General features: G+C 41.4%; 2 protein-coding genes across 9 annotated transcripts in view; one reads left to right on the top strand and one right to left on the bottom strand.

Annotated features, from left to right (window-relative positions):
- Window positions 1–27,870, top strand: part of mad1l1 (mitotic arrest deficient 1 like 1) — a 1,079,555-nt gene that overhangs the window by 560,023 nt on the left and 491,662 nt on the right. The gene's annotated exons all lie outside the window — the stretch shown is intronic.
- On the bottom strand, window positions 2,920–25,994 carry LOC132399453 (general transcription factor II-I repeat domain-containing protein 2-like). Of its 2 annotated transcripts, none has more exons than XM_059979811.1 (2): window positions 24,027–25,994; window positions 2,920–3,228 (listed from the first exon to the last, which is right to left on the bottom strand). In XM_059979811.1, the coding sequence occupies exon 1, from the start codon at window positions 25,534–25,536 to the stop codon at window positions 24,598–24,600; it is 939 nt and encodes a 312-aa protein (XP_059835794.1). In that variant the 5' UTR covers window positions 25,537–25,994; the 3' UTR covers window positions 2,920–3,228; window positions 24,027–24,597. The 2 variants fall into 2 exon arrangements, with proteins under 2 accessions (XP_059835794.1, XP_059835793.1); XM_059979810.1 differs by lacking the exon at window positions 2,920–3,228 and adding an exon at window positions 23,769–23,921.

Here is a 27,870-nt window from a genome sequence, read left to right as displayed (position 1 = left end):
TAGAAAGACTAAATGAAACATATTTCGGACCTGCTTTGAAAAAGTAGATGTATATATACTTGAAGGGCAAAAAAAAAATTCCAGGGCATTGAGATTCGGATTGGTGACAATTGGCCAATTAGATAACACTTTCATTCGGCGGAGGAAATATAATATTGTTGAGCATTCGAACTTTGAGATTATGTATTAGGTCCTTATTATACCTTGTGAGATTCTCTTGATGGGTATTAAAACACAATATTGTTTTGATGATGGGTCAGAAATTCATTTAGTACTCAGGAAGATTTTCAGAAGAAAACAAATTATTAACTATCAGTTATCTCACTTGCTGTGCATATCAATTGTTCTCAAATTTTTTGAAAGTCAAACCCTCTTATGTCAATTTGGAATTCAGCATTATGTTTGGCTTATGTTGCACTAGACCCTGATACCATCAATGCTGTTGATCGTTGAAAAATGGTAAATATATTTGTAATCTTTAGCTGCCAAGTACAGATATTCCTTTAAAGAAAAGTACAAAATAATTGTTTTTAAGTGTCTGTACAGGTAAGAGTTTATACTGATAACCTTTTAGAAGCCTTCCTTTTGAGCTTTTGACAGAAAAGCCGTAGATTTGATCTAGCCTGTGTCAAGAGACCTATTGATTTTATCTCAGCATTGATTAGGACTATATCCAATCTTCTTTTAATTCAAATCGTGGGGAAGAGTTTGCTGGCTATTCTCATTAGCTTCTTGCACTTCAGTGTTAGTGTGCAGATCTGTCGCTGATCTAGCGCCAAATGGTAAAAATGAAAAATGTTGTGAAGTTAACCTTTAATGACTGTTTTGTAGCATGTGGCTCATCACTTTAAGTTAAGAGGTGAATACACAGTAAATATTGTTATGCTGAAGCAGCCGAAGCAACATTGTTGATGTTCGTAAGTCTACAGTCTCAAGTCAGGTAGAGATGTATTTGCTTTTGCTCAATTCAATGAGTTATTTGTGCAGAATGTTCTAATGATATTGTGCAACTAGAGGTTTCTCATAGTTATTTTCTGCATTCTTCTCTTGTAACAGATGTTCATGTAAGTAAACTTACTGTTTTGCAGTCCCAAGTGGGTCATTTTTGGATTTCATTCATATAAGATATCAGGAATGTAATTGAACAAAGATGTATTTGTTATTCATTTCATTTTAAAATCATATTGTTATATTTACTTTGTCATTGTATTTATTTCTTCTGCTGTGTGTGGCTATCCATTTATTGATTGTCCTGGGAAATGGTGCTGAGCTGCCTTTGTGAATTGTTTATTTAGGTTTGGTGTCACCGAGAAGTTTTCTCAGCCATCATTGCTGTGAGTGAGGAAGTGCATGTTGACTAAGTAAATCTGGCAGATTTTCTTCTATCAGAAAGGTTAATGAACCAGATTGTTTTTTTAACAACGGTTTGGAAGTTTCATGCGCATCATTTCTGATACCAGCTCTATGTTCGAAATTCATTTAATTCATGGAATTTATAATCCCTACCTGCTTTAGAGGAAGGAATTCAAATTCATGTTTTTGTATCATTACAGGCAGGTGGTCACACCAGGGCCACGGGAGACAGTCAAGAGAGGGAAGGGGAAGAATCAGGTACTAGAAAGCACCCCTGTGGCTGTACCCCTTGACAAAAGTACTCCTATTTGAGTACTGTTGGGGGAGACAGCCTACCTGGGGGAAGCAACAGTGGCCGTGCCTCTGACAGAGAGTCCAGCCCTGTGGGTTAGAAGGGTAGGGAAAGGAAGAGGAAAGCAGTAATGATAGGGGACTCTATAGTTAGGGGGTCAGACAGGTGTTCTGTGGTCGCAGGAAAGAAACTCGGATGGTAGTTTGCCTCCCAGGTGCCAGGGTCTGGGATGTTTCAGATCGTGTTCAAGATATCCTGCAGTGGGAGGGAAAACAGCCAGAGGTTGTGGTACATATTGGTACCAATGACATAGGTAGGAAAAGGGAAGAGGTCCTGAAAAAAGACTACAGGGAGTTAGGAAGGAAGTTGAGAAGCAGGACTGCAAAGGTAGTAATCTCGGGATTACTGCCTGTGCCACGTGACAGTGAGTATAGGAATAGAATGAGGTGGAGGATAAATGCATGGCTGAGGCATTGGAGCAGGGGCAGGGATTCAGATTTCTGGATCATTGCGACCTCTTTTGGAGCAGGTGTGACCTGTATAAAAAGGATGGGTTGCACTTGAATCCCTGGGGGACCAATATCCTGGCAGGGAGGTATGGTAAGACTACCGGGGAGAGTTTAATCTAGAATTGTTGGGGGGTGGGAACGGAACTGAAGAGACTGGGGAAGAGGAGATTAGTTCACAAATAGAGAAAGCTTGTAGACAGTGCAAGAGGGAGGATAGGCAGGTGATAGAGAAGGGATGCTCTCAGACCGATGGTTTGAGATGTGTCCATTTAATGCAAGGAGTATTGTGAACAAAGCGGATGAGCTTCGAGTGTGGATCAGTACTTGGAGCTATGATATGGTGGCCATTACAGAGACTTGGCTCAGGGACAGGAATGGTTACTTGAAGTGCTGGATTTCAGATGTTTCAGAAAGGACAGGGAGGGAGGCAAAAGAGGTGGTGGCGTGGCAGTGTTGTGTCACGGCTGCAGAAAAGGTGGATGTCATGGAGGGATTGTCTACTGAATCTCTGTGAGAGGAGGTTAGGAACAGGAAGGGGACAATAACTTTACTGGGTGTTTTTTATAGGCTGCCCAATAGTAACAGGGATATCAAGGAGCATATATGGAAACAGATCCCTGAAAGGTGTAATAATAACAGAGCTGTCGTGATGGGAGATTTTAATTTCCCAAATATTGATTTGCATCTCCCTAGAGCAGGGGTCAGCAACCTTTACCACTGAAAGAGCCACTTGGACCAGTTTCCCACAGAAAGGAAAACACTGGGAGCCGCAAAACCCGTTTGACATTTAAAATGAAATAACACTGCATACGTTTTGTTTTGCCTTTATGCTATGTATAAACAAACTATAATGTGTTGCATTTATGAAATTGATGAACTCCTGCAGAGAAAACGAAATTACATTTCTGCATGCAACAAAAACATTTTGACCTCCGAAAAAAAGACGTTGGGTTGAAGGTTACTTTTAAGTAAAATACTCAACGTCTATTTGAGTCCTCCTTGTATTTATGAAAAACGCCAAACTTAAATTTGCCGCCAGCAGCAAACCAAAAATAACGTCAGCCAGCTGTCAACCTGAAAAATAAAAGGACTATTTCACTGAACAATGAAAACATATGAATATACGTAAAATAATAGGCAATTAAAATATTTATCATACTTGGTCAGGTTGACTCTCACCTGACAATGCAGTCGTATTCAGTAGGGATGGATCGATGCTTAGGGGAGTGACCAGGAAGGATAATGTGTTTTTTTTCCTCTCTGAACTCACAGAAGCGTTTCCCAAACGATGTTTGCATTGCGATGATTGCAGAATGTAAATACTCCGAATTTATCATGTCGTGACCTTGTTTGAACTCTCTCAAATTGGGGAAGTGAGACAATGTGCCTTTCTGTAAATCTCTGGCAAGCAACGTCAACTTGCGCTCGAATGCCAAAACATCCTCCAACATGTGCAGGGCTGTACGTCCTTACCCCGTTGAAGAGCTGTGTTCAGCGTGTTCAGGTGCGCTGTCATGTCTACCATGAAGTGTAGCTTTTCCAGCCACTCTGGCTGTTCCAGCTCAGGAAAGTTGAGCCCTTTGCTGCCCAGGAAAGTTTTCACTTCTTCCAGACACACGACAAAGCGTTTTAGCACCTCCCCTCTGGACAGCCAGCGATAAAAACACGTTGTAGCAGTGTGCTACACGCAGTCAGTAAACTGCAGTCAAAGATAGCTTTATTCGAACTAATCAGCCTTGCTTTTAAGCCTCCCTCAACCCGCCCCCCATGGGTGCGGATGCTGCAAAAGACACGTATTCACAAACCCCCGTAGGCTATCTCCCTTAGCCTGAACGCTGGCTAATTGTGAGCCGGTTCGGATGTGTCAGGAAATGGGTCGCCACAACGTCTTATTTAGATTGTACAAGATCACCATAATCTTCAAATTTAGATTTACATTTCAAAAACTAACAAACCAACATAAAATACATTTTAATTAAATACTGACCATGCAGCGGTGTGCTACACGCAGCGCTAAAATTACGACACGGAGTCGGTAACTGCAGTCGAAGGAAAAAACTTTATTCGAAATCTTCAGCCTCACTTTTAAGCCTCCCTCAACCTGCCCCCCATGGCGCAGAGGCTCCAAAGCTCTGTGCTCGCAAACCCCCGTAGGCTATCTAATTGTGAGTCGGTTCGGATGTGCCAGGAAAAGGGTCGCCACAACCAATTATTTCCCAAAGCAACAGGGAGCCGCTGCACAGACGTAAAAGAGCCACATGTGGCTCCGGAGCCGCGGGTTGCCGACCCCCGCCCTAGAGCAAGGGGTTTAGATGGGGTGGAGTTTGTTAGGTGTGTTCAGGAAGATTTCTTGACACAATATGTAGATAAGCCAACAAGAGGAGAGACTGTACTTGATATGATATTGGGAAATGAACCTGGTCAGGTGTTAGATCTCTCAGTGGGAGAGCGTTTTGGAGGTAGTGGTCATAATTCTATCTCCTTTACAGTAGCATAGGAGAGAGATAGACAATAGACAATAGGTGCAGAAGTAGACCATTCGGCCCTTCGAGCCTGTACCGCCATTCTGAGATCATGGCTGATCATCTACTATCAATACCCGGTTCCTGCCTTGTCCCCATATCCCTTGTTTCCCCTATCCATAAGATACCTATCTAGCTCCTTCTTGAAAGCATCCAGAGATTTGGTCTCCACTAACATCCAAGGCAGTGCATTCCAGACCCCCACAACTCTCTGGGAGAAGAAGTTTTTTCTTAACTCTGTCCTAAATGACCTACCCCTTATTCTCAAACCATGCCCTCTGGTATTGGACTCTCCCAGCATCTGGAACATATTTCCTGCCTCTATCTTGTCCAATCCCTTAATAATCTTAAATGTTGCAATCAGATCCCCTCTCAATCTCCTTAATTCCAGCGTGTACAAGCCCAGTCTCTCTAACCTCTCTGCGTAAGACAGTCCGGACATCCCAGGAATTAACCTCGTGAATCTACGCTGCACTTCATGTATAGCCAGGATGTCCTTCCTTAACCCTGGAGACCAAAACTGTACACAGTACTCCAGGTATGGTCTCACCAGGGCCCTGTACAAATGCAAAAGGATTTCCTTGCTCTTGTACTCAATTCCCTTTGTAATAAAGGCCAACATTCCATTAGCCTTCTTCACTGCCTGCTGCACTTGCTCATTCACCTTCAGTGACTGATGAACAAGGACTCCTAGATCTCTTTGTATTTCTCCCTTACCTAACTCTACACTGTTCAGGTAATGATCTGCCTTCCTGTTCTTACTCCCAAAGTGGATAACCTCAGACTTATTCACATTAAACGTCATCTGCCAAGTATCTGCCCACTCACTCAGCCTATCCAAGTCACCCTGAATTCTCCTAACATCCTCATCACATGTCACACTGCCACCCAGCTTAGTATCATCAGCAAACTTGCTGAAGTTATTCTCAATGCCTTCATCTAAATCATAAACAGCTGTGGTCCCAATACCGAGCCCTGTGGCACCCCACTAGTCACCACCTGCCATTCCGAGAAACACCCATTCACCGCTACCCTTTGCTTTCTATCTGCCAACCAGTTTTCAATCCATGTCAATATCTTCCCCCCAATGCCATGAGCTCTGATTTTACCCACCAATCTCCTATGTGGGACCTTATCAAATGCCTTCTGAAAATCGAGGTACACTACATCCACTGGATCTCCCTTGTCTAACTTCCTGGTTGCATCCTCGAAAAACTCCAACAGATTAGTCAAGCCTGATTTGCCCTTGTTAAATCCATGCTGGCTTGGCCCAATCCTATCACTGCTATCTAGATATGCCACTATTTCATCTTTAATAACAGACACTAGCATCTTCCCCACTACTGATGTTAGGCTGACAGGATGATAGTTCTCTGTTTTCTCCCTCCCTCCTTTCTTAAAAAGTGGGATAACATTAGCCATTCTCCAATCCTCAGGAACTGATCCTGAATCTAAGGAACATTGGAAAATGATTACCAATGCATCCGCAATTTCCAGGGCCACTTCCTTTAGTACCCTAGGATGCAGACCATCTGGACCTGGGGATTTGTCAGCCTTCAGTCCCATCAGTCTGCTCATCACTGTTTCCTTCCTAGTGTCAATCTGTTTCATTTCCTCTTGTTACCCTATGTCCTTGGCTCATCCATACATCTGGGAGATTGCTTGTGTCTTCCCCAGTGAAGACAGATCTAAAGTACTTATTAAATTCTTCTGCCATTTCTCTGTTTCCCATAACAATTTCACCCAATTCATTCTTCAAGGGCCCAACATTGTTCTTAACTGTCTTCTTTCTCTTCACATACCTAAAAAAGCTTTTGCTATCTCCTTTATATTCCTGGCTAGCTTGTGTTCGTACCTCATTTTTTCTCCCTGTATTGCCTTTTTAGTTAAGTTCTGTTGTTCCTTAAAAATTTCCCAATCACCTGTCCTCCCACTCACCTTAGCTCTGTCATACTTCCTTTTTTTTAAGGCTATGCAATCTCTGACTTTCTTTGTCAACCACTGTGGCCCCTTTCCCCCCTTTGAATCCTTCCTTCTCCGGGGGATGAACTGATTTTGCACCTTGTGCATTATTCCCAGGAATACCTGCCATTGCTGTTCCACTGTGTTTTCTGCTAGGATATCCATCCAGTTAACTTTGGCCAGCTCCTCCCTCATGGGTCCATAGTCTCCCCTGTTCAACTGCAACACTGACACCTCCGATCTGCCCTTATCCTTCTCAAATTGCAGAAAAAACTTATCATATTATGGTCACTACCTCCTAATGGCTCCTTTACTTAAAGATCGTTTATCAAATCCTGTTCATTACACAAGACTAAATCCAGAATAGCCTTGTCCCTGGTCGGCTCTCGTACAAGCTGTTCCAAGAATGCATCCCGTAGGCACTCTACAAACTCCCTATCCTGGGATCCAGCACCAACCTGATTCTCCCAGTTCATCTGCATGTTGAAATCCCCCATAACTACTGCAACATTACCTTTGCCACATGCCAGTGTTAACTTCCTATTCAATTTGCACCCAATATCCATGCTACTGTTTGGTGGCCTGTAGACAACACCCATTAGGGTCTTTTTGCCCTTACTGTTCCTCAGTTCTATCCACACAGACTCTACCTCTCCTGGTCCTATCCCCCCCCCCCCCCCCCCCATAAAGGACTGAATCTCATTCGTCACCAACAGGGCCACCCCACTCCCTCTGCCCACATTTCTGTCCCAACGATAGCACGTATACCCTTGTACATTCACTTCCCAGGTCTGATCTCCCTGCAGCCATGTCTCCGTTATCCCAACAACATCATAGTTACCCATTCGCACCTGAGCTTCAAGCTCATCCACCTTATTTCTGACACTTCGTGCATTCAGATATAGAACTTTTAGCCCATTTCTCCTCTCTCTGTTTAAATCGCTGCCTATTGTGCTTAACCCAGCTCCCCGAATTCCCATCGGGCTATACGCCCCTTGAATTTTGAGATAGGTACAGACAAGTTAGAAAAGCTTGCGATAAGGGGAATTATGAGGCTATCAAGCAGGAAATTGAAAGCTTAAATTGGGAACAGATGTTCTCAGGGAAAAGTACGGAAGAAATGTGGCAAATGTTTGGGGATATTTGTGTGGAGTTCTGCATAGGTATGTTCCAATGAGACAGGGAAGTTATGGTAGGGTACAGGAACTGTGGTGTACAAAGGCTGTAATAAATCTAGTCAAGAAGAAACAAAAAGCTTACAAAAGATTGAGAGAGCTAGGTAATGTTAGAGATCAGGAAGATTATAAGACTAACAGGAAGGAGCTTAAAAAGGAAATTAGGAGAGCCAGAAGGAGCCATGAGAAGGCCTTGGCAGGCAGGATTAAGGAAAACCCCAAGGCATTCTACAAGTATGTGAAGAGCAGGAGGATAAGACGTGAAAGAATAGGACCTATCAAATGTGACAGTGGGAAAGTGTGTATGGAACCCAAGGAAATAGCTGAGGTACTTAATGAATACTTCGTTTCAGTATTCACTATGGAAACGGATCTTGGTGATTGTAGTGATGACTTGCAGCAGACTGAAAAGCTTGAGCATGTAGATATTAAGAAAAAGGAGTTGCTGGAGCTTTTGGAAAGCATCAAGTTGAATAAGTCATCGGGACCAAATGGGATGTACCCCAGGCTACTGTGGGAGGTGAGGGAGGAGATTGCTGAGCCTCTGGTGATGATCTTTGAATCATCAATGAGGATGGGAGAGGTTCCGGAGGATTGGAGGGTTGCAAATATTGTTCCTTTATTCAAGAAAGAGAGTAGAGATAGCCCAGGACGTTATAGACCAAGTCATCCCTTACGAGCACATTGAATTTTTTGAGGATGTGACTAAACACATTGATGAAGGCAGAGCAGTAGATGCAGTGTATATGGATTTCAGCAAGGCATTTGATGAGGTAACCCATGCAAGACTTATTGAGAAAGTAAGGAGGCATGGGATCCAAAGGGACATTGCTTTGTGGATCCAGAACTGGCTTGCCCACGGAAGGCAAAGAGTGATTGTAGACAGGTCATATTCTGCATGGAGGTCAGTGACCAGTGGAGTGCCTCAGGAATCTGTTCTGGTACCCTTACTCTTAGTGATTTTTATAAATGACCTGGATGAGGAAGTGGAGGGATGGGTTAGTAAGTTTGCTGATGACACAAAGGTTGGGGGTGTTGTGGATAGTGTGGAGGGCTGTCAGAAGTTACAGCGAGACATTGATAGGATGCAGAACTGGGTTGAGAAGTGGCAGATGGAGTTCAACCCAGATATGTGTAAAGTGGTTCATTTTGGGAGGTGAAATATGATGGCATAATATAATACTAATGGCAAGGCTCTTGGCAGTGTTGAGGATCAGCGGGATCTTGGGGTCTGAGTCCATAGGGCGCTCAAAGCAGCTGCGCAGGTTGACCCTGTGGTTAAGAAAAGCGTACGGTGTATTGGCCTTCATTGATTGTGGGAGCGAGTTTAGAAGCCGAGAGGTAATGTTGCAGCTACATAGGACCCTGGTCAGACCCCACTTGGAGTACTGTGCTCAGTTCTGGTTGCCTCACTACAGGAAGGATGTGGAAGCCATAGAAAGGGTGCAGAAGAGATTTACAAGGATTTTGCCTGGATTGGGGAGCATGCCTTATGAGAATAGGTTGAGTGAACTCAGCCTTTTCTCCTTGGAGTGACGGAGGATGAGAGGTGACCTGATAGAGGTGTATAAGATGATGAGAGGCATTGATCATGTGGATAGTCAGAGGCTTTTTCCCAGGGCTGAAATGGTTGCCACAAGAGGACACAGGTTTAATGTGCTGGGGAGTAGGTACAAAGGAGATGTCAGGGGTTAGTTTTTTATGCAGAGAGTGGTGAGTGTGTGGAATGGGCTGCAGGCAACAGTGGTGGAAGCGAATATGATAGGGTCTTTTAAGTGACTTTTGGATAGAGAAAAATAGAGCACTATGGTTAAGCTGAGTAATTTCCAAGGTAAGGACACGTTTGGCACAAGTTTGTGGACCGAAGGGCCTGTATTGTACTGTAGGTTTTCTATGTTTCTATGTTTGGGCCGACTGAGCAATCTGGCTGGCATTTTTGCTGTCTCTGAGGGAATTGAGTGTGGTTGAGAGCGAGCTCGGTAACAGAGTCTGCAATCCAATTGCAGAGCCCAAACCCATGATCTGCTCTAATTCTCGGCCAACTCAACTGATTAAAGGATTGAGTAAGGTTGAAATCAATGAGGATGAAAACAAAAGGAGAGCAGGTGTTCAGTGCTGTCTGTCTGCATTTGACTGGTCTCCTTCTCACTGTTGCTCACTGCTGCCAGAGTCTTTGATCTTAGGCAAAGTTTGATCGACATGGTTTGCGGATTGGACTCGTTTCTTGAGGACTCTGCAGTTCACGTTAAGTGTATTTCTGGTTTCTGGTTACTCTTTTATTTATTACTTTTTGTGTGACTGGAATCGGGGCGGACTGGCTTTGTAGCCTGCATTCTGTAAATGACAGTGCTAAATTGAACTGAACATTCCTAGACTGTTTGAAGAACTCTCCTTGTTTCTGACTCTGATTCAGTGGCACCTTTTGTTGCGGTAGGCATTTTGCACCAGGTCCAGTTCCTTACTCAGGTGGGAGTTAATTGTGGCCATAACCAACTTCTTAAGTACTCCATGACAGTAGGTGTGAGTGCTACCAGGTGATAGTCCATGAACATTACCTTGCTATTCTTTGTACTATTTATTCATTCATTTGTTTGTTTGTTGTAACTTATAGTAGTTTTTATGTCTTGTACTGTATTGCCCTTCCCCTTCACTTATTTATCCAAATTGCTTTGAGATGTTGAGTTGTACATGCTTAATTACTTTCTCTTGTTGTTCATCCAGGTACTCACTAACTTCTGTAGAATGAAGTTAATCTCTTTTAAATCTCTCTCGTCTTATCTTGTATCTCTGCCCTATGATTTTGGATTCCCCAATATTGGGCAAAAGACTGTGGCTGTCCACGTTATCTATACCTGTCATGATTTTATAAACTTATATGAGGTTACCTCTCATACTCCTATGCTCCAGGCTAGCCAACTTCTCCTCATAAGTCAGGTCCTGTAGTCCAGGCGTTCCTGCGCCCTCTCCAATTTGTTAATATCTTTCCTATAACAGAGTGACCAAAATTACACAATACTCCAAGTGCATTCTCACCAATGTCCTATATAAATGCAACATGAGTCCCCAACTCTAAAACTCACTGTCCTGATTGATGAAGGCCAGCATGCCATAAACCTTCTTCATTGCCTTATCTACTGGCGATGCTTCTTTCTGCAAACTGTGCACTTGCATCTGAGATACCTCTGTTCTACAGACACTTTGTGGCCGTGCCATTCACTGTATAAGTCCTACCCTGGTCTGACCTCCCGAAATGCAATACCTCACATTTATCTGAACCGAAAGCCATTTGCCAGTCCTTAGCCCACATACTACCTAGCTAATAGAGATCCCCTGTACTTTTTCATAATCTTCTATGTTATTTAATCAATGTCAAAGACACCAGCCTGTAATTTCTTGACGTAGTTTTGCTACCCTTTTTAAACAGTGTTACCATGTTCACTAGAACCTCACGGCTGCTCAGAGTTTAAATAAAAATCTTTGCATGAGCCTCTACAATTTCTTCGCTACCTTCCAACAAGGTCTGAGAATGCACCAAGTTAGGCCAAGGGGGTTAATTCAGCTTAATACCTCCTCGTTGCTAATTTGTTCATACGTGGATAACTCCTCCCTTCTAACTTACTGTGGACGAAGAATATGAATGTTGGTCTTCATTTGCTGGGGCACTGAGTATGGAGGTAATGGTGTAAGTTTCCTTTGGATATAGCTGGAATATTTTGTGCAGTTCTAGTCACCACACTAAAGGAAGGATGTGAATGTACTGGATAGGATGAAGAGGATACTGAATTTACCAGGATATTGACTGAAATGGAATGTTACAGATAAGAGGAGACTGGATCAAATGGTATTTGTTGTCTTGGAGCAAAGGAGCTGAGGGGGAACCTGATAGTATTTTACAAAATTATGAGGCATAAATATTTTGGATACTGATGTCTCCTTGTAATAGAGATGGAAAAATCAAGGGGGTTCAGGTGAGGAGTTAGTAGGGATCTGAGGCAGAGTTGTTTTTCCCCACACAAGATGGCTGAAATCTGAAATGTACTGCTGGAGAAAGTGATGGAGGCAGTACTTGTACAGTGTAATATGATCTGGAGGAGCTCTTGAATTGCCATGACATAGAAAGTTATGGACCAAGTTTTAAACTGGAATAGAATAGAATAGATAGGTGTTTGATGGTCTGTGTGAACATGGTCGTCCAAAGGACCTTTCTCTGTGCTGCATGACTGTGACAGGGTGTGTCTGTGAGGTCAGTTTGTGGACATACATGTGAGAGTGGAGTTTTTTGGGTATATGGGTGATTTATTGTTATATCTATTTAGGTACAAGTGTTTGTGTGGGCAAGGGTATGGACATCTGACAGTTGATATGTGTATGTACATGTTAAAACAGTATGGGTGAGATCTGTGAGTGAGTGTGTATGTGAGGTGGGTTAGGTAGTTGTAATCTGGACTCTGAATGGAAGATAATGTGAGTTGGGGGGGAGGTGATGGGCTGGGAGGGTTTACTTCAATGTCAGAGTATCTTTTAATTGAAACTTAATGCTAATGTCTCCACCTACACCAAGGGAGACACTAAACAGCTCATGGCACTATTTAAAATAATTTAGAGATATTCTGGAAAATATTTTCTTAACACTTTCAAAATCTAATTTACCGCATATTTATCTAAATTCCCTTTAATAGGAATGACCTCTGAGTAATTTGACCACATAACCAAATCTCCCAGGGGCTCTTAAGCTCCCCAAGTTTGCCAATTTCCGGCCCCTACCTGGAGCGGATCCTCTTCCTCTCATTCGGATGTTGGCTTGTGTTCATTAGTGAGGCTATGTCTCCTGAGATGCCTTGCAAGGAAATCAAGTTTTGCCTGCAGGCTGTCAGGGCTGAATGTTTGAAGTTCAGTACTTAGGCTTTTCTTCATTATCCAAACCATTTTAATTCTTAGAAGAACTGCAGGCTTTTATCCAAAGGATTTATACCAGTAGATTTGATACTCTTTAGAGTATACAGTACAACTTCAATAACTTGATGTTCAATTTTTCAGAGGTCCCAGACGTTCGACATTTGGCTCATATGCACTCCTTTTGAATTTGTGTTCTCACTTGTAGCTGATCTGATTCACTTGTTGACCAGAAAACCTTGTTTATAGCTTACTTACATGGTTACCCCAAAGATCCCTACCAGAGATGTTTCTTTCTCTCTCTCTCTCTCTCTCATTCTCTCTGCAGCTTTACAAGCTTCTTTTACCTCCTTCAACTTGATTCTTTAACTCTATTTCTCTTCCCACAAATGTTGACCGATCTATTATTTCTGTTATTGACCCCAGCAGTATTTTTGGCTAACCATCTTCAGTGACCTTCTAAGGTGATGTCAAAAGTAGGGGTTGCACAATGTTGAAGAAAACAGACATCCTTTGCCTGCATGCAGCAAATCTCAGTTAGCATTCAGTCACAGATCGATAGCAATTAATACAAACGCTAGGTAATTCTGCTTTTTACAGATGGACCTAAAGTGGTTGATAACGTGGTCCTCCAATCTACGTTAGATCTCACCAATGTGGAGGTAGTTGTATTGGCAGCACCGGATACAGTAGATGATCCTCAAGTGTGAAATGTTGCCTCACTTGTAAGGACTGTTTTGGTGTGTTGGAGGAGGTGTATGGGCACTTCTGCCACTTGCATGGATAAGTGCCGGGAGGGATATAAGTGGAGAGTGATGAATGGATATGGGAGTCATAGAGTAGCGGTTCTTACAGAAAGTAGAAAATTGGGGGGCATGCGAGGTGAAGTGTTTGGTGATAAGGTTCTGTTAAAGGTGGTGGATGTTGTGGAGTATAATGTTTGGAACATAGAGGGTCATCGAGTGGTAAAAGGAGGTCAAGAGGAACTCTATTCCTGATAAGACTAGCTGGTGGCGCAGTGACATCAGCACCAGATTCCAGAGCAAAGGTCCCAGAGTTGGAACCCAGTTGGGCTGCTCCCAGGCATGCCTTTCATCCGTGCTGGGTTGAGTGTTGAGCTCACAACTCGACCTCCAAGACAACTGCTTGAAAAAAAAAAGTGGTTGCTGAGGCTCCGGCAGAGTATGGCACACAAAAAAAATTCCTCATAAGGTGGCAGAAAGATGGGGTGAGCACGAATGTCTGGGAAATGGAGTAGTTGAGGGTGAGGAGAAAGGGATGATCAATGGTGCAGAAAGGGAAACCCTTTCTTTGAAGAAGGAGGACATCTCAGACATCCTTCAAAATAACATAAATTTGTATTTTCCTTCATCTTTTGGATTACTACTCATTATTTCTGAATATTTCACTTTTGCTCTTAAGTAATACTTTAAAGGTGGCATGTGAAAATCGAAAGACTTTGCATTTAGTGTGAATTCATTTTCCCTTGATAATCAATTATTTTTCCTATGTAATGGCAGATTTACTTTCCTACATTGGCTGGTTGAGGGCTGACATATCAATTCCCAGTAATTTCATCTGCTGTTCCAGCTGCACTGGTTTTCTAGATCAATGTTTGTTGGCCAAAAGGATTGTGGAACTATGATTTCAGTGCTGGTGTAGGAATGTGCAGCATTTTCTCTGCTAACTGTACCTAACTGTCTAAAAGTTGACAAATGTTTGATAAAATTTAAAATTTGTGAATTCAGATTAATGTGTGAAAGGATAAGAATGTGGATCAAAAGATATGAGGTGGAGTATCTGTGAATAGGGCGATTATTTGGTAGAGATGAGCTTTGGGATATGTGTATACAGAGGTTGATTGTAAAAAGAATGTTTTTCAAAATTTGAAAAAAGGCTGGAATGCTCTATTAGTTTGGTATAGGCAGGAACTTCTGTTATCAAATCTATCATAGATAGTTAAGTTATACAAATTTGCAGAACTATAGAAGTATCAAGCTGCAAAAACAATTTAACTGCTCAGCAATATTTCGCTACAAAGTTCTCACTGAAAAATTTTGAATACATTCATTATAAACTTTATTTGAAAGAAACATTTCAAATTCCTTCAGAATCAGAATCAGGTTTTTTATCACAGACATGTGTCGTGAGATGTGTTTACTAAGCATCAGCAGTTCAGTGCAAAGCATAATATTAAAAAAACACAAACGAATAACAAGTAAATAAATAAATAAATCACAGTATATGTATATTGAATAGATTAAAAACCATGCAAAAACAGAAATAACATCTATTATAAAAGTGAGGTTGTGTCCAAGGTTTCAACGTCCAATTAGGAATTGGATGGCAGAAGGGAAGGAGCTGTTCCTGAATCGCTGAGTGTGTGCCTTCAGACTTCTGTACCTCCTACCTAATGGTAACAGTGAGAAAAGAGCATGCCCTTAATAATGGACGCTGCCTTTCTGAGACACTGCTCTTTGAAGATGTCCTGGGTACTTTGTAGGCTGGTACCCAAGATGAAGCCAAATAAATTTACAATCCTCTGCAGCTTCTTTCGGTCCTGTGCAGTAGCCCCTCCCCATACCAGGCAGGGATGCATTCTGTCGGAATGCTCTCCACAGTACATCTATAGAAGTTTTTGAGTGTGTTTGTTGACATACCAAATCTCTCCTAATGAAGTAGAGCCACAGTCTTGCCTTCTTTATAATTACATTGATATGTTGAGACCAACATAATACATTTTCCTTGAAACTGAAGATTACTTTACAATGAACAGTCAGTCAGTGCTGACGTACACTGAGATGATTAGTATAGCTTTAATAGTTAGATGGTCATTTATCTAATTTAAGATTGCAGAACCCTGGTTTTGAGCAATAATTTTAAGACCATCTGAAAATATGTAACTGCCTATTAAGTATCATTGTGACTCAATCCTAAAATTCCCAATGCAAAATAGAATTGTATCATCTTAATTGCCTCAGTTCAATGTTCAAAAGTAAATTTATTATCAAAGTAGATACAGTATATGTCACCATGTGCTAGCCTGTGACTCATTTTCTTGCTGGCATACACAGTAAGTACAAAGACGGAGAATAGAATCAATGAAAAACTGCACACAAAGATGGACAAATAACTAATATGCAAAAAAGTGCAAACATGAAAAATAATGATAGCACATAAATAAGTAATAAATATTGACAACATAAGCTGTAGAAAATGAGTTCAGAAGGTACCTCACCATCAACTTTTCAAGGACTGTTGGAGGTATACTGTACAATATAAACTGGCCTTACCAACAGCATCCACATCCCGAAGTGCAAATACATATGTCTGTGCAGATATGCTGTCACTTCGCATGTGGTTCCTCTGAGTAACCAAATTTCTGCTACTTACTGGTACTCACTCCTTGAATGTCACATATGCAATCCTTCCTTTGAGGATCTGAGCAAATCGAGTCCAATGTTACCTTGACTGAAACCATCTTTTATTTGTCACCATTTTACAATTTGTAGCACAGTTATTAAGTGTGAAGAAAATATGCAACAAAAGTTGGATGCCTAGTAAATTCAGAAAATGATGAAAACACTCTGTGGTGTCAGGCACTATCTGTAAAATGAGAAACAGAGTTTTTTTAGACCTTCTGTTAGGTCTTTGATCTGAAATGTTAACTTGAATTCTTCTTCCATAAATTCTGTCTGACCTCCTGAGTGTTCCCGGTATCTTTTTTTCTCTTGCATCTGCAGTTTTTGTTAAACTTTCACAAACTTGGATATATATTGTTTATAAAGTAAATGCTTTAACATACAGACCATTATGGAACTTCCATTTGTGATTGAGTGGCCTTCTGTAGTGACTAGCAGCATTTATACTTCAAACAATATGCCTGGTTTGTAGTAAAGCGCTGCTTATTTAATTAGAGGCCTTTAAACTGAAAAATATCCTGTGTATGTATAAAAGTAAACACAAAGGTAACAAAGCATAGTCATATTCTTGTGTTGCCAGTGAAACAAAGCTTTCTTCCTTCTTGATCAGTAAGCTATCTTTGATGTCTACTAGTCTTGATTGCATTTCTGAGTAAAAATAACTCTGGATTACTGTTGTAGTGGATGTATGTTGGAGAAGTCAGAAGAGATTGAGAGTAGGGCTTTCAGCACTTTCAATGAATAAATAATCACTGGTAGAATGTAAGAATGCAATGAGATATGACATAGGTTAATGTCACCAAGGCTGAGCTTTCAAGCTTTAATTCTGTTCCTGTGTGATGGCTCTTTTCAGGACTTCTTTTACTCAGAGTAGAAAACTCCAGAAGCACTGATGAGGTCTATTGTACTCCAAAATGATTATGCACAGCCTGGTTTATAATTTTGTGTGCAGGTCATAGAGGAATAATGAAAGCAACCAATCATTTTCCAGAAGTAGATTTGTGGGCTTCAGGCTGAAACATTGCATGTTCAAATTCAACTTTACTGTCCTGTTCTAATCCATCTCCCATGATCAGATGCCTCTTTTTTCCCGCTTTTCACACTTGGCTCATAAGTAGACCAAAATGCAGAAGTGGAGTCATTTATCTCATATAATAGAAGTTTGACAGGTCTAGTGCACCCTGTTGTCATGCCTTCCCCTTTGATTGTAAGGACTATTGCCTTTATTCTTGCATTGAACAGTGAGAAAAATCATAATAGTCAGAACTGAAGCAATTTTTGCTGGAAGCTAATAGATCAGTGACAATGAAACAATGACCACGATTCTGGCCACAGAATCCCAGGTGTTGACAAGGACATCATGTCTCTGTCCTTACTGGATGACCGTATATAAATAGCTCGTTGATGGGGTAGACTTACGGTACCTAAAGTCCCTAATGGTCAGCATTGTCCTGTGATCATTAAAAAAAGACATTTATCAAAGACAAGATGCACCACCGAGAGGCTGCTGTGTCCGAACGCGCTACCATCTTACTGGAATTACTTCTAGTTAGTAGAATTTGCAATGTTTAATTACTCTTGAGAAGGTGGTGATGAGCTGCCTTCTTGAACCACAGCAGTTGTTGAGGTGTTGGTATATCCACACTGCTGTTCGGGAGATAGTTCTAGGATTTTGACCAAGTAACAGTGAAGGAATGGCAATATATTTCCAAGTCATGATGGCTACCCTTACCCTTCTGATTGGGAGAGTTGGTGAGTTTGGAAGGTGGAGTCTGGGTGATTGTAGAAGTACATCCTGTACAGGATAAAAATTACTGCTACTGTGAAGGTGATGGTGTTAAGTGAATGGTTTTGGTGGGGTGCCTATCTAAAAGGCTGCTCTGTCCTGTAGGGCGTCACGTTTCTTGAGTGTTGTTGAAGCTGCAGAATTCCAAACAAGTCCTGGACAATTCATCACACTGATGACTTGAGCCTTGAAGATGGTGGACAGGCTTTGGGGTGTTAGGAAGTGAGCTACTCACTGCAGGATTCCTAGCCTCTGACCTGCCTTACTGGAGTGTATGGTTCTCTAGTTTTTGGCCGATGGTAACCACCAGGACATTGATAATGAGAGAACTATTTGCTATTGGCCCAGTATGTTGTACAGAATTTGCTACATTTGGATGTGGACTGTTTTATCTGAGGAGTTGTAAATGGTGCTGAGTGTTATGAATCATCAGCAAATACCCCTACTTCTGACCTTACAATTGAAGGAAAGTCATTGATGAAGCAGCTAAAATTGTCAATATTGACTGCTGAGTGAAAGTGACACAAGGTCACAATTAGGTATGAAAATCCTTTCCTGATGATGACCTGCTGTCACCCCCAGCTCATAAATGTGTGAAATCCCTTTTTACCTGGTGTCTCTAGAGATGCGGCTTGTTCACCCCTCCCTAATGCCCAACAGACTTAGTGGTGAGAAAACCACCTTTTCAGACTCCGCACATCTAGGGTCAATATGACTTGGGTCCCACCAAACTCGGGAAGTTCGGACAATTATAAAGAAAGTATATTTATGAATGTTAACTTAATCAAAGGAAAACAACAAAAGGGCCCATCATAATTAAACCAGTCAAATGTACACAAGTTAGAACTCAAATTTTCCAAAAGTTGATGTGTCCTGTGTACTCATGGCACCAACTCTTATTCTCTGATCACTGGTAGGATTTCCCCTCTTGGACTCCACTGAATCATAGATGCCTGTTCTCTCATGCTTCTCTCTATCTTCCACTGAGAAGACCTCGACCCACCACAGTGTCCCTCACAGAACCTCTCTGCCCAGGATTCTCAAAAATCTTCTCCCAATTCCACCATCCTGATTGGATGATATGATATTCCCAAGCACAAACATTACAACCCCTGACCTTTAACTGTAGCTCAAACACTACCAGCAGAACACATTGTTTATATAGAAAACCATTAAACAAAATACCCTGCAACGTTAGCAGTAAAATCTGAACCAGGGCGTTACGTGTGCATCTCTCTGTTGGTGGTGTCTATGTTGAAGTTATAGAAGGTGCTCTAAAAGAGGGAATAAAATGTCCATGTCTATGACCAGCTTAGCAACAGGAATGACCAAATCCTGAAAGACATTATGGCAAATTGGATCTGTCACAGGTAGTCAATAAATCAACATGAGGAATATCCTTCTCTGTGACAATCTACCTGCAACAGATGTTTTTGTCCAGACCAGCATTAGTAGAAGTGACTATCATCTGGAAACAAACTATCATCTTCATACCTCAGACCTTATCATTTTATACAATGTGATTATGATCTACAATTGTGCTGAGTGGAATAGAGCTTGAACAGTTCTAGCCTCTGAAACCTGGGCCCCCATGAGGTGCTATGAAATACCAGCTGCAGTAAAATGTTTGCTACCACTATCTGTGGCTATATGGCATTATTTACAGACAGACAGACATACTTTATTGATCCCAATTTCCCTCGAGATCAATATTTTTATTCCCATTTTTGTCACTATTATGGGCACCACTTTAGTGTAATGGTTAATGTGACCATATCACAGCTCGGGGCATTAGAGTTCAAGTCTGCAGTCACCTATAAGGAATCTCTGTGGAATGCTTGAATTTTCCTTGATACTCTGGTTTCCTGCCACAGTCCAAAGATGTACCCGTTAGTAGGTTACTGTATTCAGGCGAAGGTGAAGTCGGGGGCTGCTGGGCGGTGCAGCTTGAAGGGCCATCCCCTCTGTATCTCAACAAGTTATTATCAGATCAGAAGATCAACCCTGATTCAATGAGGGATGCAGAAGGGTTCACCAAGACCAGTGTCAGATATACCTGATAATGATGGGGTACCAACACAGAAAAATGCTACATATGTTACATGCATACTAAACTGCACGCAGTAGCCAGAACTAAGCGATCTCTCGAAAAATTTAATCCACAAACTGCATCACTTAAACCTTCCCAAGACTCAAGGACTCCGGCAACATCAAGCCAGAGGGAGAGAGAGAGAGAGAGATCATTCATATGTATTCCTCCGGGAGCAGCAAGTGAGGGAGAGAGAGAGGGAGACAATTCACATGGAGGCTGACAGTGCTGAACACTTGCCGGCCCTTCACTCTCGTCTTCTTTGATTTCAATCATCCTTGATTCCTCAATTGATGAGATTGTCAAAAAATGGAGTCGATCATGGACTTGCACCACATCTCTAAGCCACATGCTTTGCTTGAAACCTCACTGAATTCCCTTGGAAACAGTAAAGTGCCAGATTGTGCAATTTGCCTGAAAGCACACCGTCATAGGCTGCAGTGTAGCAGAACCAAATTTGAAAGAAAAAAGATGTATTGAACGAAATGAAAGAAGTAGTTTTGAGAGCAATCTGAAGGATGGAGCCTTTGGTCTTGTTGTTCACTAATGCCATCTTCTTTTGGAAGTTTTAGCCTTTTTACCTAAGAAAGATTGTACTTGCCACAAAGAAAGTTAAAGATAGGTCACCAAACTAAATCGAGGTATATGTCATAGTATCATATGAGAAGAGATGTGGTCGACCAGAGCTCCAGAAGAATGAAAAGAGAGCTCATTGAAATGTATAAAATTCTGACAGACTCAACAGATCAGATTCAGGCAGGATGACCCCCCCAACGCACCTGACTGCTGTTCTAGAACCAGAGGTCACAGTCTTATAATCTAGGGTGAACCATTTTGGATTGAGATGAAGAGAAATTTCTTCACTCAGGTGGTGGTGAACCTATGAAATTTGTTCCCATAAAAGGCTGTGGAGATCAAGTTGCTAGATATGTTTAAGAAGGAGATAGGTTCTTGGACACAACAGGCATTGAAAGGTATGAGTAGAGTGAAAATGTGAAATTGAGAGGGAAGATTAATCTTAATCATATTGAATGGAAGAGCAGGTGAAATGGACCTTTCCTTCTGATGCTGTTTTGTATGACTATTCATGGATATTCATGTGTGATTGAATGACAATTAAAGTCAGATCAGATTACAGTGGAGTGGAGTGAAGTGAATTCAGAGGTATGAGAGAGGAGCTGGCCAGAATTGATTGGAAAAGAACACTTGCTGTGATGATGGCAGAGCAGCAATGACTGAAATTTTTGGAATCAGTTTGGAAGGCACAAAATATATGCATCTCAAACAGGAAGAAGTATTCTAAAAGAAAGAAGACACAACCATGGCTAATAAGAGAAGTCAAAGCCAACATAAAAACCAAAGAGAAGGCATATAATAAAGCAAAGATTAATGGGAAGTTAGAGGATTGGGAAGCTTTTAAAAAACCAACAGAAGACAGCTAAAAAATAAGTAAGAAGGTAAAGATGGAATACAAAAGTAAGCTCGCCAATAATATTAAAAGAGGATACCAAAAGTTTCTTCAGATACGTAAATTGTAAAGGAGAGGCGAGAGTGGATATTGGACTGCTAGAAAATAATGCTGGAGAGGTAGTAATCGGGGACAACTATATAGTGGATGAACTGAAAGAGTATTTTGCATCAGTCTTCATTGTGGAAGACACTAACAGTATGGTGGTAGTTCCAGGTGTCAGAGGTCATGAAATGTGTTAAATTAGCATAACTAGAGAGAAGGTTTATGGGAAACTGAAAGGTCTGAAGGTGAAGGTAGATAAATCACCTGGACCAGATGGTGTACACCCCAGAGTTTTGAAAGAGGTAGTTGAGGAGATCATGGAGGTATTAGTAATGATCTTTCATAAATCACTAGATATGTACTGAATGGTTCTGGAAGACTAGAAAATTGAAAATATCACTTCAGTCTTCAAGAAGGGAGAGAGGCAGAAGAAAAGAAATGATAGACCAAGTAGTCTAACCTCAATGGTTAGGAAGATGTTGGAGTCGATTATTAAGGATGAGGTGTCAGGGTATTGAGGCACATGATAAAATACGCTGTAGTCAACATGGTTTCCTCAAGGGAGAATCTATTGAAATTGTTTGAAGAAGGAACAAGCAAGATAGACAAAAGAGAATCGTTTGCTGTTGTGAACATGGATTTTCAGAAGGCCTTGGACAAAGTGCCACACATGAAGCTGTTTAACAAGTTACGAGGCCATGGTATTACAAGAAAGATTCTAGCATTGGCTGATCAGCAGGAGGCAAAGAGTAGGAGTAAAGGGACCTCTTCTGGCTGGCTGCTGGTGACTAGTGGTGTTCCACAGGGTTCTGTGTTGGGACCGATTCTTTTAAAGTTATACGTCAATGATTTGGATAATGCTTTGTTGCAAAGCTTGCAGATGATATGAAGAGAGGTGGAGGGGCAGGTAGTTTTGAGGAAGTAGAGAGGCTACAGAAGGACTTAGACAGATTAGGAGAATGGGCAAATAGCTGATAGAATACAGTGTCAGGATATGTATGGTCATGCACTTTAGTAGGAGAACCGAAAGGGTTGAGTATTTTCTAAATGGAGAGAAAATACAAAACACTGAGATGCCAAGGGACTTGGAGTTCCTGTGCAGGATTCCCTAAAGGTTAATTTGCAGGTTGAGTCTGTGGTGAGGAAGGCAAATGCAATGTTAGCATTCATTTCAAGAGGACTAGAATATAAAAGCAAGGATATAATGTGGAAAATTTATAAGGCATTGATGAGGACTCACTTGGAGTATTGTGAGCAGGGTTGGGCCCCTTAGAAATGATGTGCTAAAACTGAAGAGGGTTCAAATGAAGTTCATGAAAATGATTACAGGATTGAATGGCTTGTTTTATGAAAAGTGTTTGATGGCTGTGGACCTATATTCACTAGAATTCAGAAGAATGAGGGGTGAACTCATTGAAAACAAACGAATGGTGAAAGGCCATGATAGAGTGGATGTGGAAAAGTTGTTTCTTATGGTGGGAGAGTCTTAAGATGAGAGGACACAGCCTCAGAATAGAGAGGTATCCTGTTAGAGTGGAGATGAGGAAGCATTTCTTTTGTCAGAGTGGTGATTCTGTAGAATTCTTTGCCTCAGGTAGCTGTGGAAGCCAAATCTTTATATTTACGGCAAAGGTTAATAGGTTTTTGATTGGTCAGAACATGAAGGGATATGGGAAAAGACAGGAGACTGGGACTGAGAGGAAAATTGGATCAGCCTTAATGAAATGGCAGAGCAAATTCTATGGGCAAAATAGCCTAATTCTGCTCCTATATCTTTTGGTCTTATGGTCTTCAACTTAATGTGACTGTCTGTCTGTGCTGTCTTTCTATGTGACTGTCTGTATCTAATAAGTGCTGCACAATAGTCCTGCCTTGAAGGTTGAAGGCCATTATGTAAAAGGACTGTTGGAGAATGATTCGAACATTAGCTAATAGTAAACAGAATGATTAGGGACGATGTTCAAGAGGGTAGAATTTTTGGGAATAAGAAATGGCTGTCACTTTTATGGGTTATACTTTAGGGCAGGGGTCAGCAACCTTTACCACTGAAAGAGCCACTTGGACCCGTTTCCCACAGAAAAGAAAACACTGGGAGCCGCAAAACCCGCTTGACATTTAAAATGAAATAACACTGCATACAACGTTTTGTTTTGCCTTTATGCTATGTATAAACAAACTATAATGTGTTGCATTTATGAAATTGATGAACTCCTGCAGAGAAAATGAAATTACATTACTGCATGCAACAAAAACATTTTGAACTCCGAAAAAAAGACGTTGGGTTGAAGGTTACTTTTAAGTAAAATACTCAACGTCTATTTGAGTCCTTCTTGTATTTATGAAAAACGCCAAACTTAAATTTGCCGCCAACAGCAAACCAAAAATAACGTCAGCCAGCTGTCAACCTGAAAAATAAAAGGACTATTTCACTGAACAATGAAAACATATGAATATACGTAAAATAATAGGCAATTAAAATATTTATCATACTTGTTCAGGTTGACTCACACCTGACAATGCAGTCGTATTTAGTAGGGATGGATCGATGCTTAGGGGAGTGACCGGGAAGGATAATGTGTTTTTTTCCTCTCTGAACTCACAGAAGCGTTTCCCAAACGATGTTTGCATTGCGATGATTGCAGAATGTAAATACTCCGAATTTATCATGTCGTGACCTTGTTTGAACTCTCTCAAATTGGGGAAGTGAGACAATGTGCCTTTCTGTAAATCTCTGGCAAGCAACGTCAACTTGCGCTCGAATGCCAAAACATCCTCCAACATGTGCAGGGCTGTACGTCCTTACCCCGTTGAAGAGCTGTGTTCAGCGTGTTCAGGTGCGCTGTCATGTCTACCATGAAGTGTAGCTTTTCCAGCCACTCTGGCTGTTCCAGCTCAGGAAAGTTGAGCCCTTTGCTGCCCAGGAAAGTTTTCACTTCTTCCAGACACGCGACAAAGCGTTTCAGCACCTCCCCTTAGGACAGCCACCGGACTTTGTTGTGCAGCAGGAGATCAGAATATGCAATTTCCAGCTCGTCCAGTAACAAACGGAATTGACGGTGATTTAAACTTTTTGCCATTATTTTATTGACAATCTGAATGACAACATCCATTACTTCTGTGCATTCCGGAGGAAATGTTTGAGCGCACAGTGCCTCTTGGTGCAAGATGCAGTGAAAAGTCAGCAGCTTTCTGTCCAGCGACTTCTGCAGTAAAGCCACAATTCCCTTGTGCGTTCCCATCATATTCGGTGCCCCCATCAGTAGCTACTGATACCAGATGGGTGGTCTTTATTCCTTTGGCTCTTAAACAATTCAAGACAGCCTCACAGATGTCCTCCCCCCGTGTTTGGTCTTTTAGAGGTATCAACTCAATCAGTTCTTCCTGTGGCCCGGCAGAGTTTACATACCGGCAGAACAACACTATTTGTTCAATATCACCTTTGTCTTTAGACTCGTCACAGGCAATCGAGTAGGCCACAGCTGAATTGATGTCTTTAATTTGCTGTCTTGTGATGTCTTCTGCCATTTTTATGGTTCTGTCTTTGACAGTCTTTGCAGAGAGGGGCATATCCCTGATTTTCTGCACAATTTCACTCTTGTTTTTAAAGTCCGTGAATAGATGTTCTGAAATCTTAATGAAAGATTCTTTTATATATTCACCATCTGTAAACTGCTTCCCGTGCCTGACTATTTCCTGAGCGGCAATATAACTGGCGTATGTCGTTAATTTTCCAGACTTCATCCATTTCTGGAAATGATTTTTGCTCAGATCAACCTTCCGCATCAGTTCCGAAACGGCTTTTTTTCTCTCATCTCCATCCGGATATTTTTGAGCAAAGACTGCGTGTTTATTCTGGAAATGCCTTGCGACATTTGACTTTTTGTTGTTTGCTAGTTTCTCATTGCATATTAAGCATACCGGTAAACCAGTCTCGTCAACAGTGAAAGCAAATGAATCTGTCCACGTATCATTAAACGTTCTGTTTTCTTCAGTCACTTTTCTTTTTTTAGAATTCTCCATAGTTGGCTTACCTTGGATCGAAAAATTAAAGAAATCGCGCACTGGCGGGTGTCAGGTATTGGCAGTGGTGACGTATATTAATAGCGATAAAAACACGTTGCAGCGGTGTGCTCACGCAGTCAGTAAACTGCAGTCGAATAACTTTATTCGAACTAAACAGCCTTGCTTTTAAGCCTCCCTCAACCCAGCCCCCATGGACGCAGATGCTGCAAAAGACGCGTACTCACAAACCCCCGTAGGCTATCTCCCTTAGCCGGAATGCTGGCTAATTGTGAGGAAATGTGTCGCCACACTTAGATTGTACAAGATCACCATAATCTTCAAATTTAGAATTACATTTCAAAAGCTAACAAACTAACATAAAATACATTTTAATTAAATACTGACCAATTATTTCCCAAAGCCACAGGGAGCCGCAGCACAGAGGTGAAAGAGCCACAAATGGCTCGGGAGCCGCAGGTTGCCGACCCCCGCTTTAGGGCTTCCAATAGTCAGCAGGAATTGGAAGAAAATGCCAGTAAATCACAGAACAATATATAAGCTATAGATAGTAGTAGGAGGAGATTTTAACTCTCCCAGTATTTACTGTGATTATTTATTACCGAAGGCCAAGGAGCTTTCATGTGGAAGAATTCAAAAAATACATTCAGGAGGATTTCTGAAGGAGAGTGCTGCACATAAACTTGGGAAAGAGGACAGATGAGTGATTGAATTGTCAATAGAAGTCTTTAAAGGTAGTGACTATAGTTTGGTTAGATCAAAATTGTTATGGAATATGTATGTTGATCCTTGAGGAAATAAACTGAAGTAAGCAATTTTTGATGAAAAGAAACAGGGCCCTGGAGAGTTAGATTGGGAGCAGCTACTGCGGGGGAAACAGCATCTGGACCTCAGTGGGAGCTATTTATAAGTAAGATAGTAAGAGATTACAGTCAGAATGTCCCTGGAAGAATAAGAGGCAGTGGTGTAAGCATGAGTCACAGTAGTACAGTGCTATTGCAGTGCCAGCAACATGGCTTCAATTTTTGCTACTGTCGGTAAAGAGTTTGTGCATCCGGTTTAATCCCTCATTCCAAAGGTGTATGGTTTAGCAGGTTAATTAGTCAAATGGATCTAAACAGGCAGTAGGGCCTGTATCTCTAAATATTAAAACAATGTCTGTCTTAAGAAATATTTATGAAATGATTAACTTGAGGTTTATATGCAGGATAAAATTTAAAGAAATAAACCTGACAGGTTAGATCACGGAGAATCTGAAGATTTTTTTTAATGTATATTAGAAGCAAGGGATCCCTAAGGGAAGCTTTCGGATCATCTGTGGAGATAAGAGATATGAGCAGGGCTCTAAATGGACACTTGTCAGAATGAGAATTACGTTTATTATCACTGGGAAATGCTGGGTAATTTGCTGTTTTGTGGCAGCAGTGCAGTGCAAGATACAAACATTGCTATAAATTACAATAAATAAACAAATAGTGCAAAAGAGATTTAGCAAGGTGGTGTATTTTGGCCATTGAGAAATCTGACAGTGGAAGGGAAGAAGCTGTTCCTGAAGTGTCGGGTGTGGGTCTTGTACATTTTCTCTGATGATAGTAATGCGAAGAGTGCATGTCTCAGATGGTGATGGTCCTTAATGATGGATACTGCTTTCTTGAGGCATCACCTTTTGAAAATGTCCTCGATAGTGGGGAGAGGTGCCCAGGATCTGCAACCCTCTGTGGTTTATTTCAATCCTGCACACTGGAGCCTCCATACCAGGTGGTGATGCAACCAGTTAGAAATTCGCTAGAATCTCAGGTGACATACCAAATCTCATCGGTAACCAACAGCCTGTAATGGATTATGACAAGGTGTGATTAAAGTAAATAGTAAAGGGAACTAAAAGTCTCACACCCCAAGTGTCGCTAATGTGAGTCACTATCAATGCCATGAGTGAAAATTAATTGAAATATTTTGCTGCATCCTCATAAAGAATTAAAATATAGGATAGTGGAATGTCAGCAAGATGGTGATCTTTAGAAATATTAATCTGAATGTACTGTATTCTACTCTTGTAATGACTAATTTGCTGTGTCTTCCAAATAATTTCTGTTACATTGAGTCATGGAGTGATACAGCCCAGTGCATCACAGGCAAAGCCTTCCACACCAGTGAGCATGTCTACAAGGAGGACTGCCAGAAGAAAGCAGCATCCATCAATAATGGCCCTCAAAAATCATATCACACTCTCTAGTCACTGCTACTATTGGGAAGGAGGCACACGAGCCTTATGTCCCACCATCATGTTCAGCAACAGTTATTACCCTTCAGCCATCAGGTTCCTGACAGTTTGTC

Source organism: Hypanus sabinus, chromosome 9, assembly GCF_030144855.1.
Source record: "Hypanus sabinus isolate sHypSab1 chromosome 9, sHypSab1.hap1, whole genome shotgun sequence".
Lineage (NCBI taxonomy): Eukaryota > Metazoa > Chordata > Chondrichthyes > Myliobatiformes > Dasyatidae > Hypanus > Hypanus sabinus.
Note: the sequence above shows the minus strand (reverse complement) of the source record. Positions and strands in the feature narration are given on the sequence as shown.

Excerpts from the sequence above, each read along its gene's own strand:
- LOC132399453 (XM_059979811.1), bottom strand. The coding sequence starts at position 25,536 with ATGGAGAATTCTAAAAAAAGAAAAGTGACTGAAGAAAACAGAACGTTT.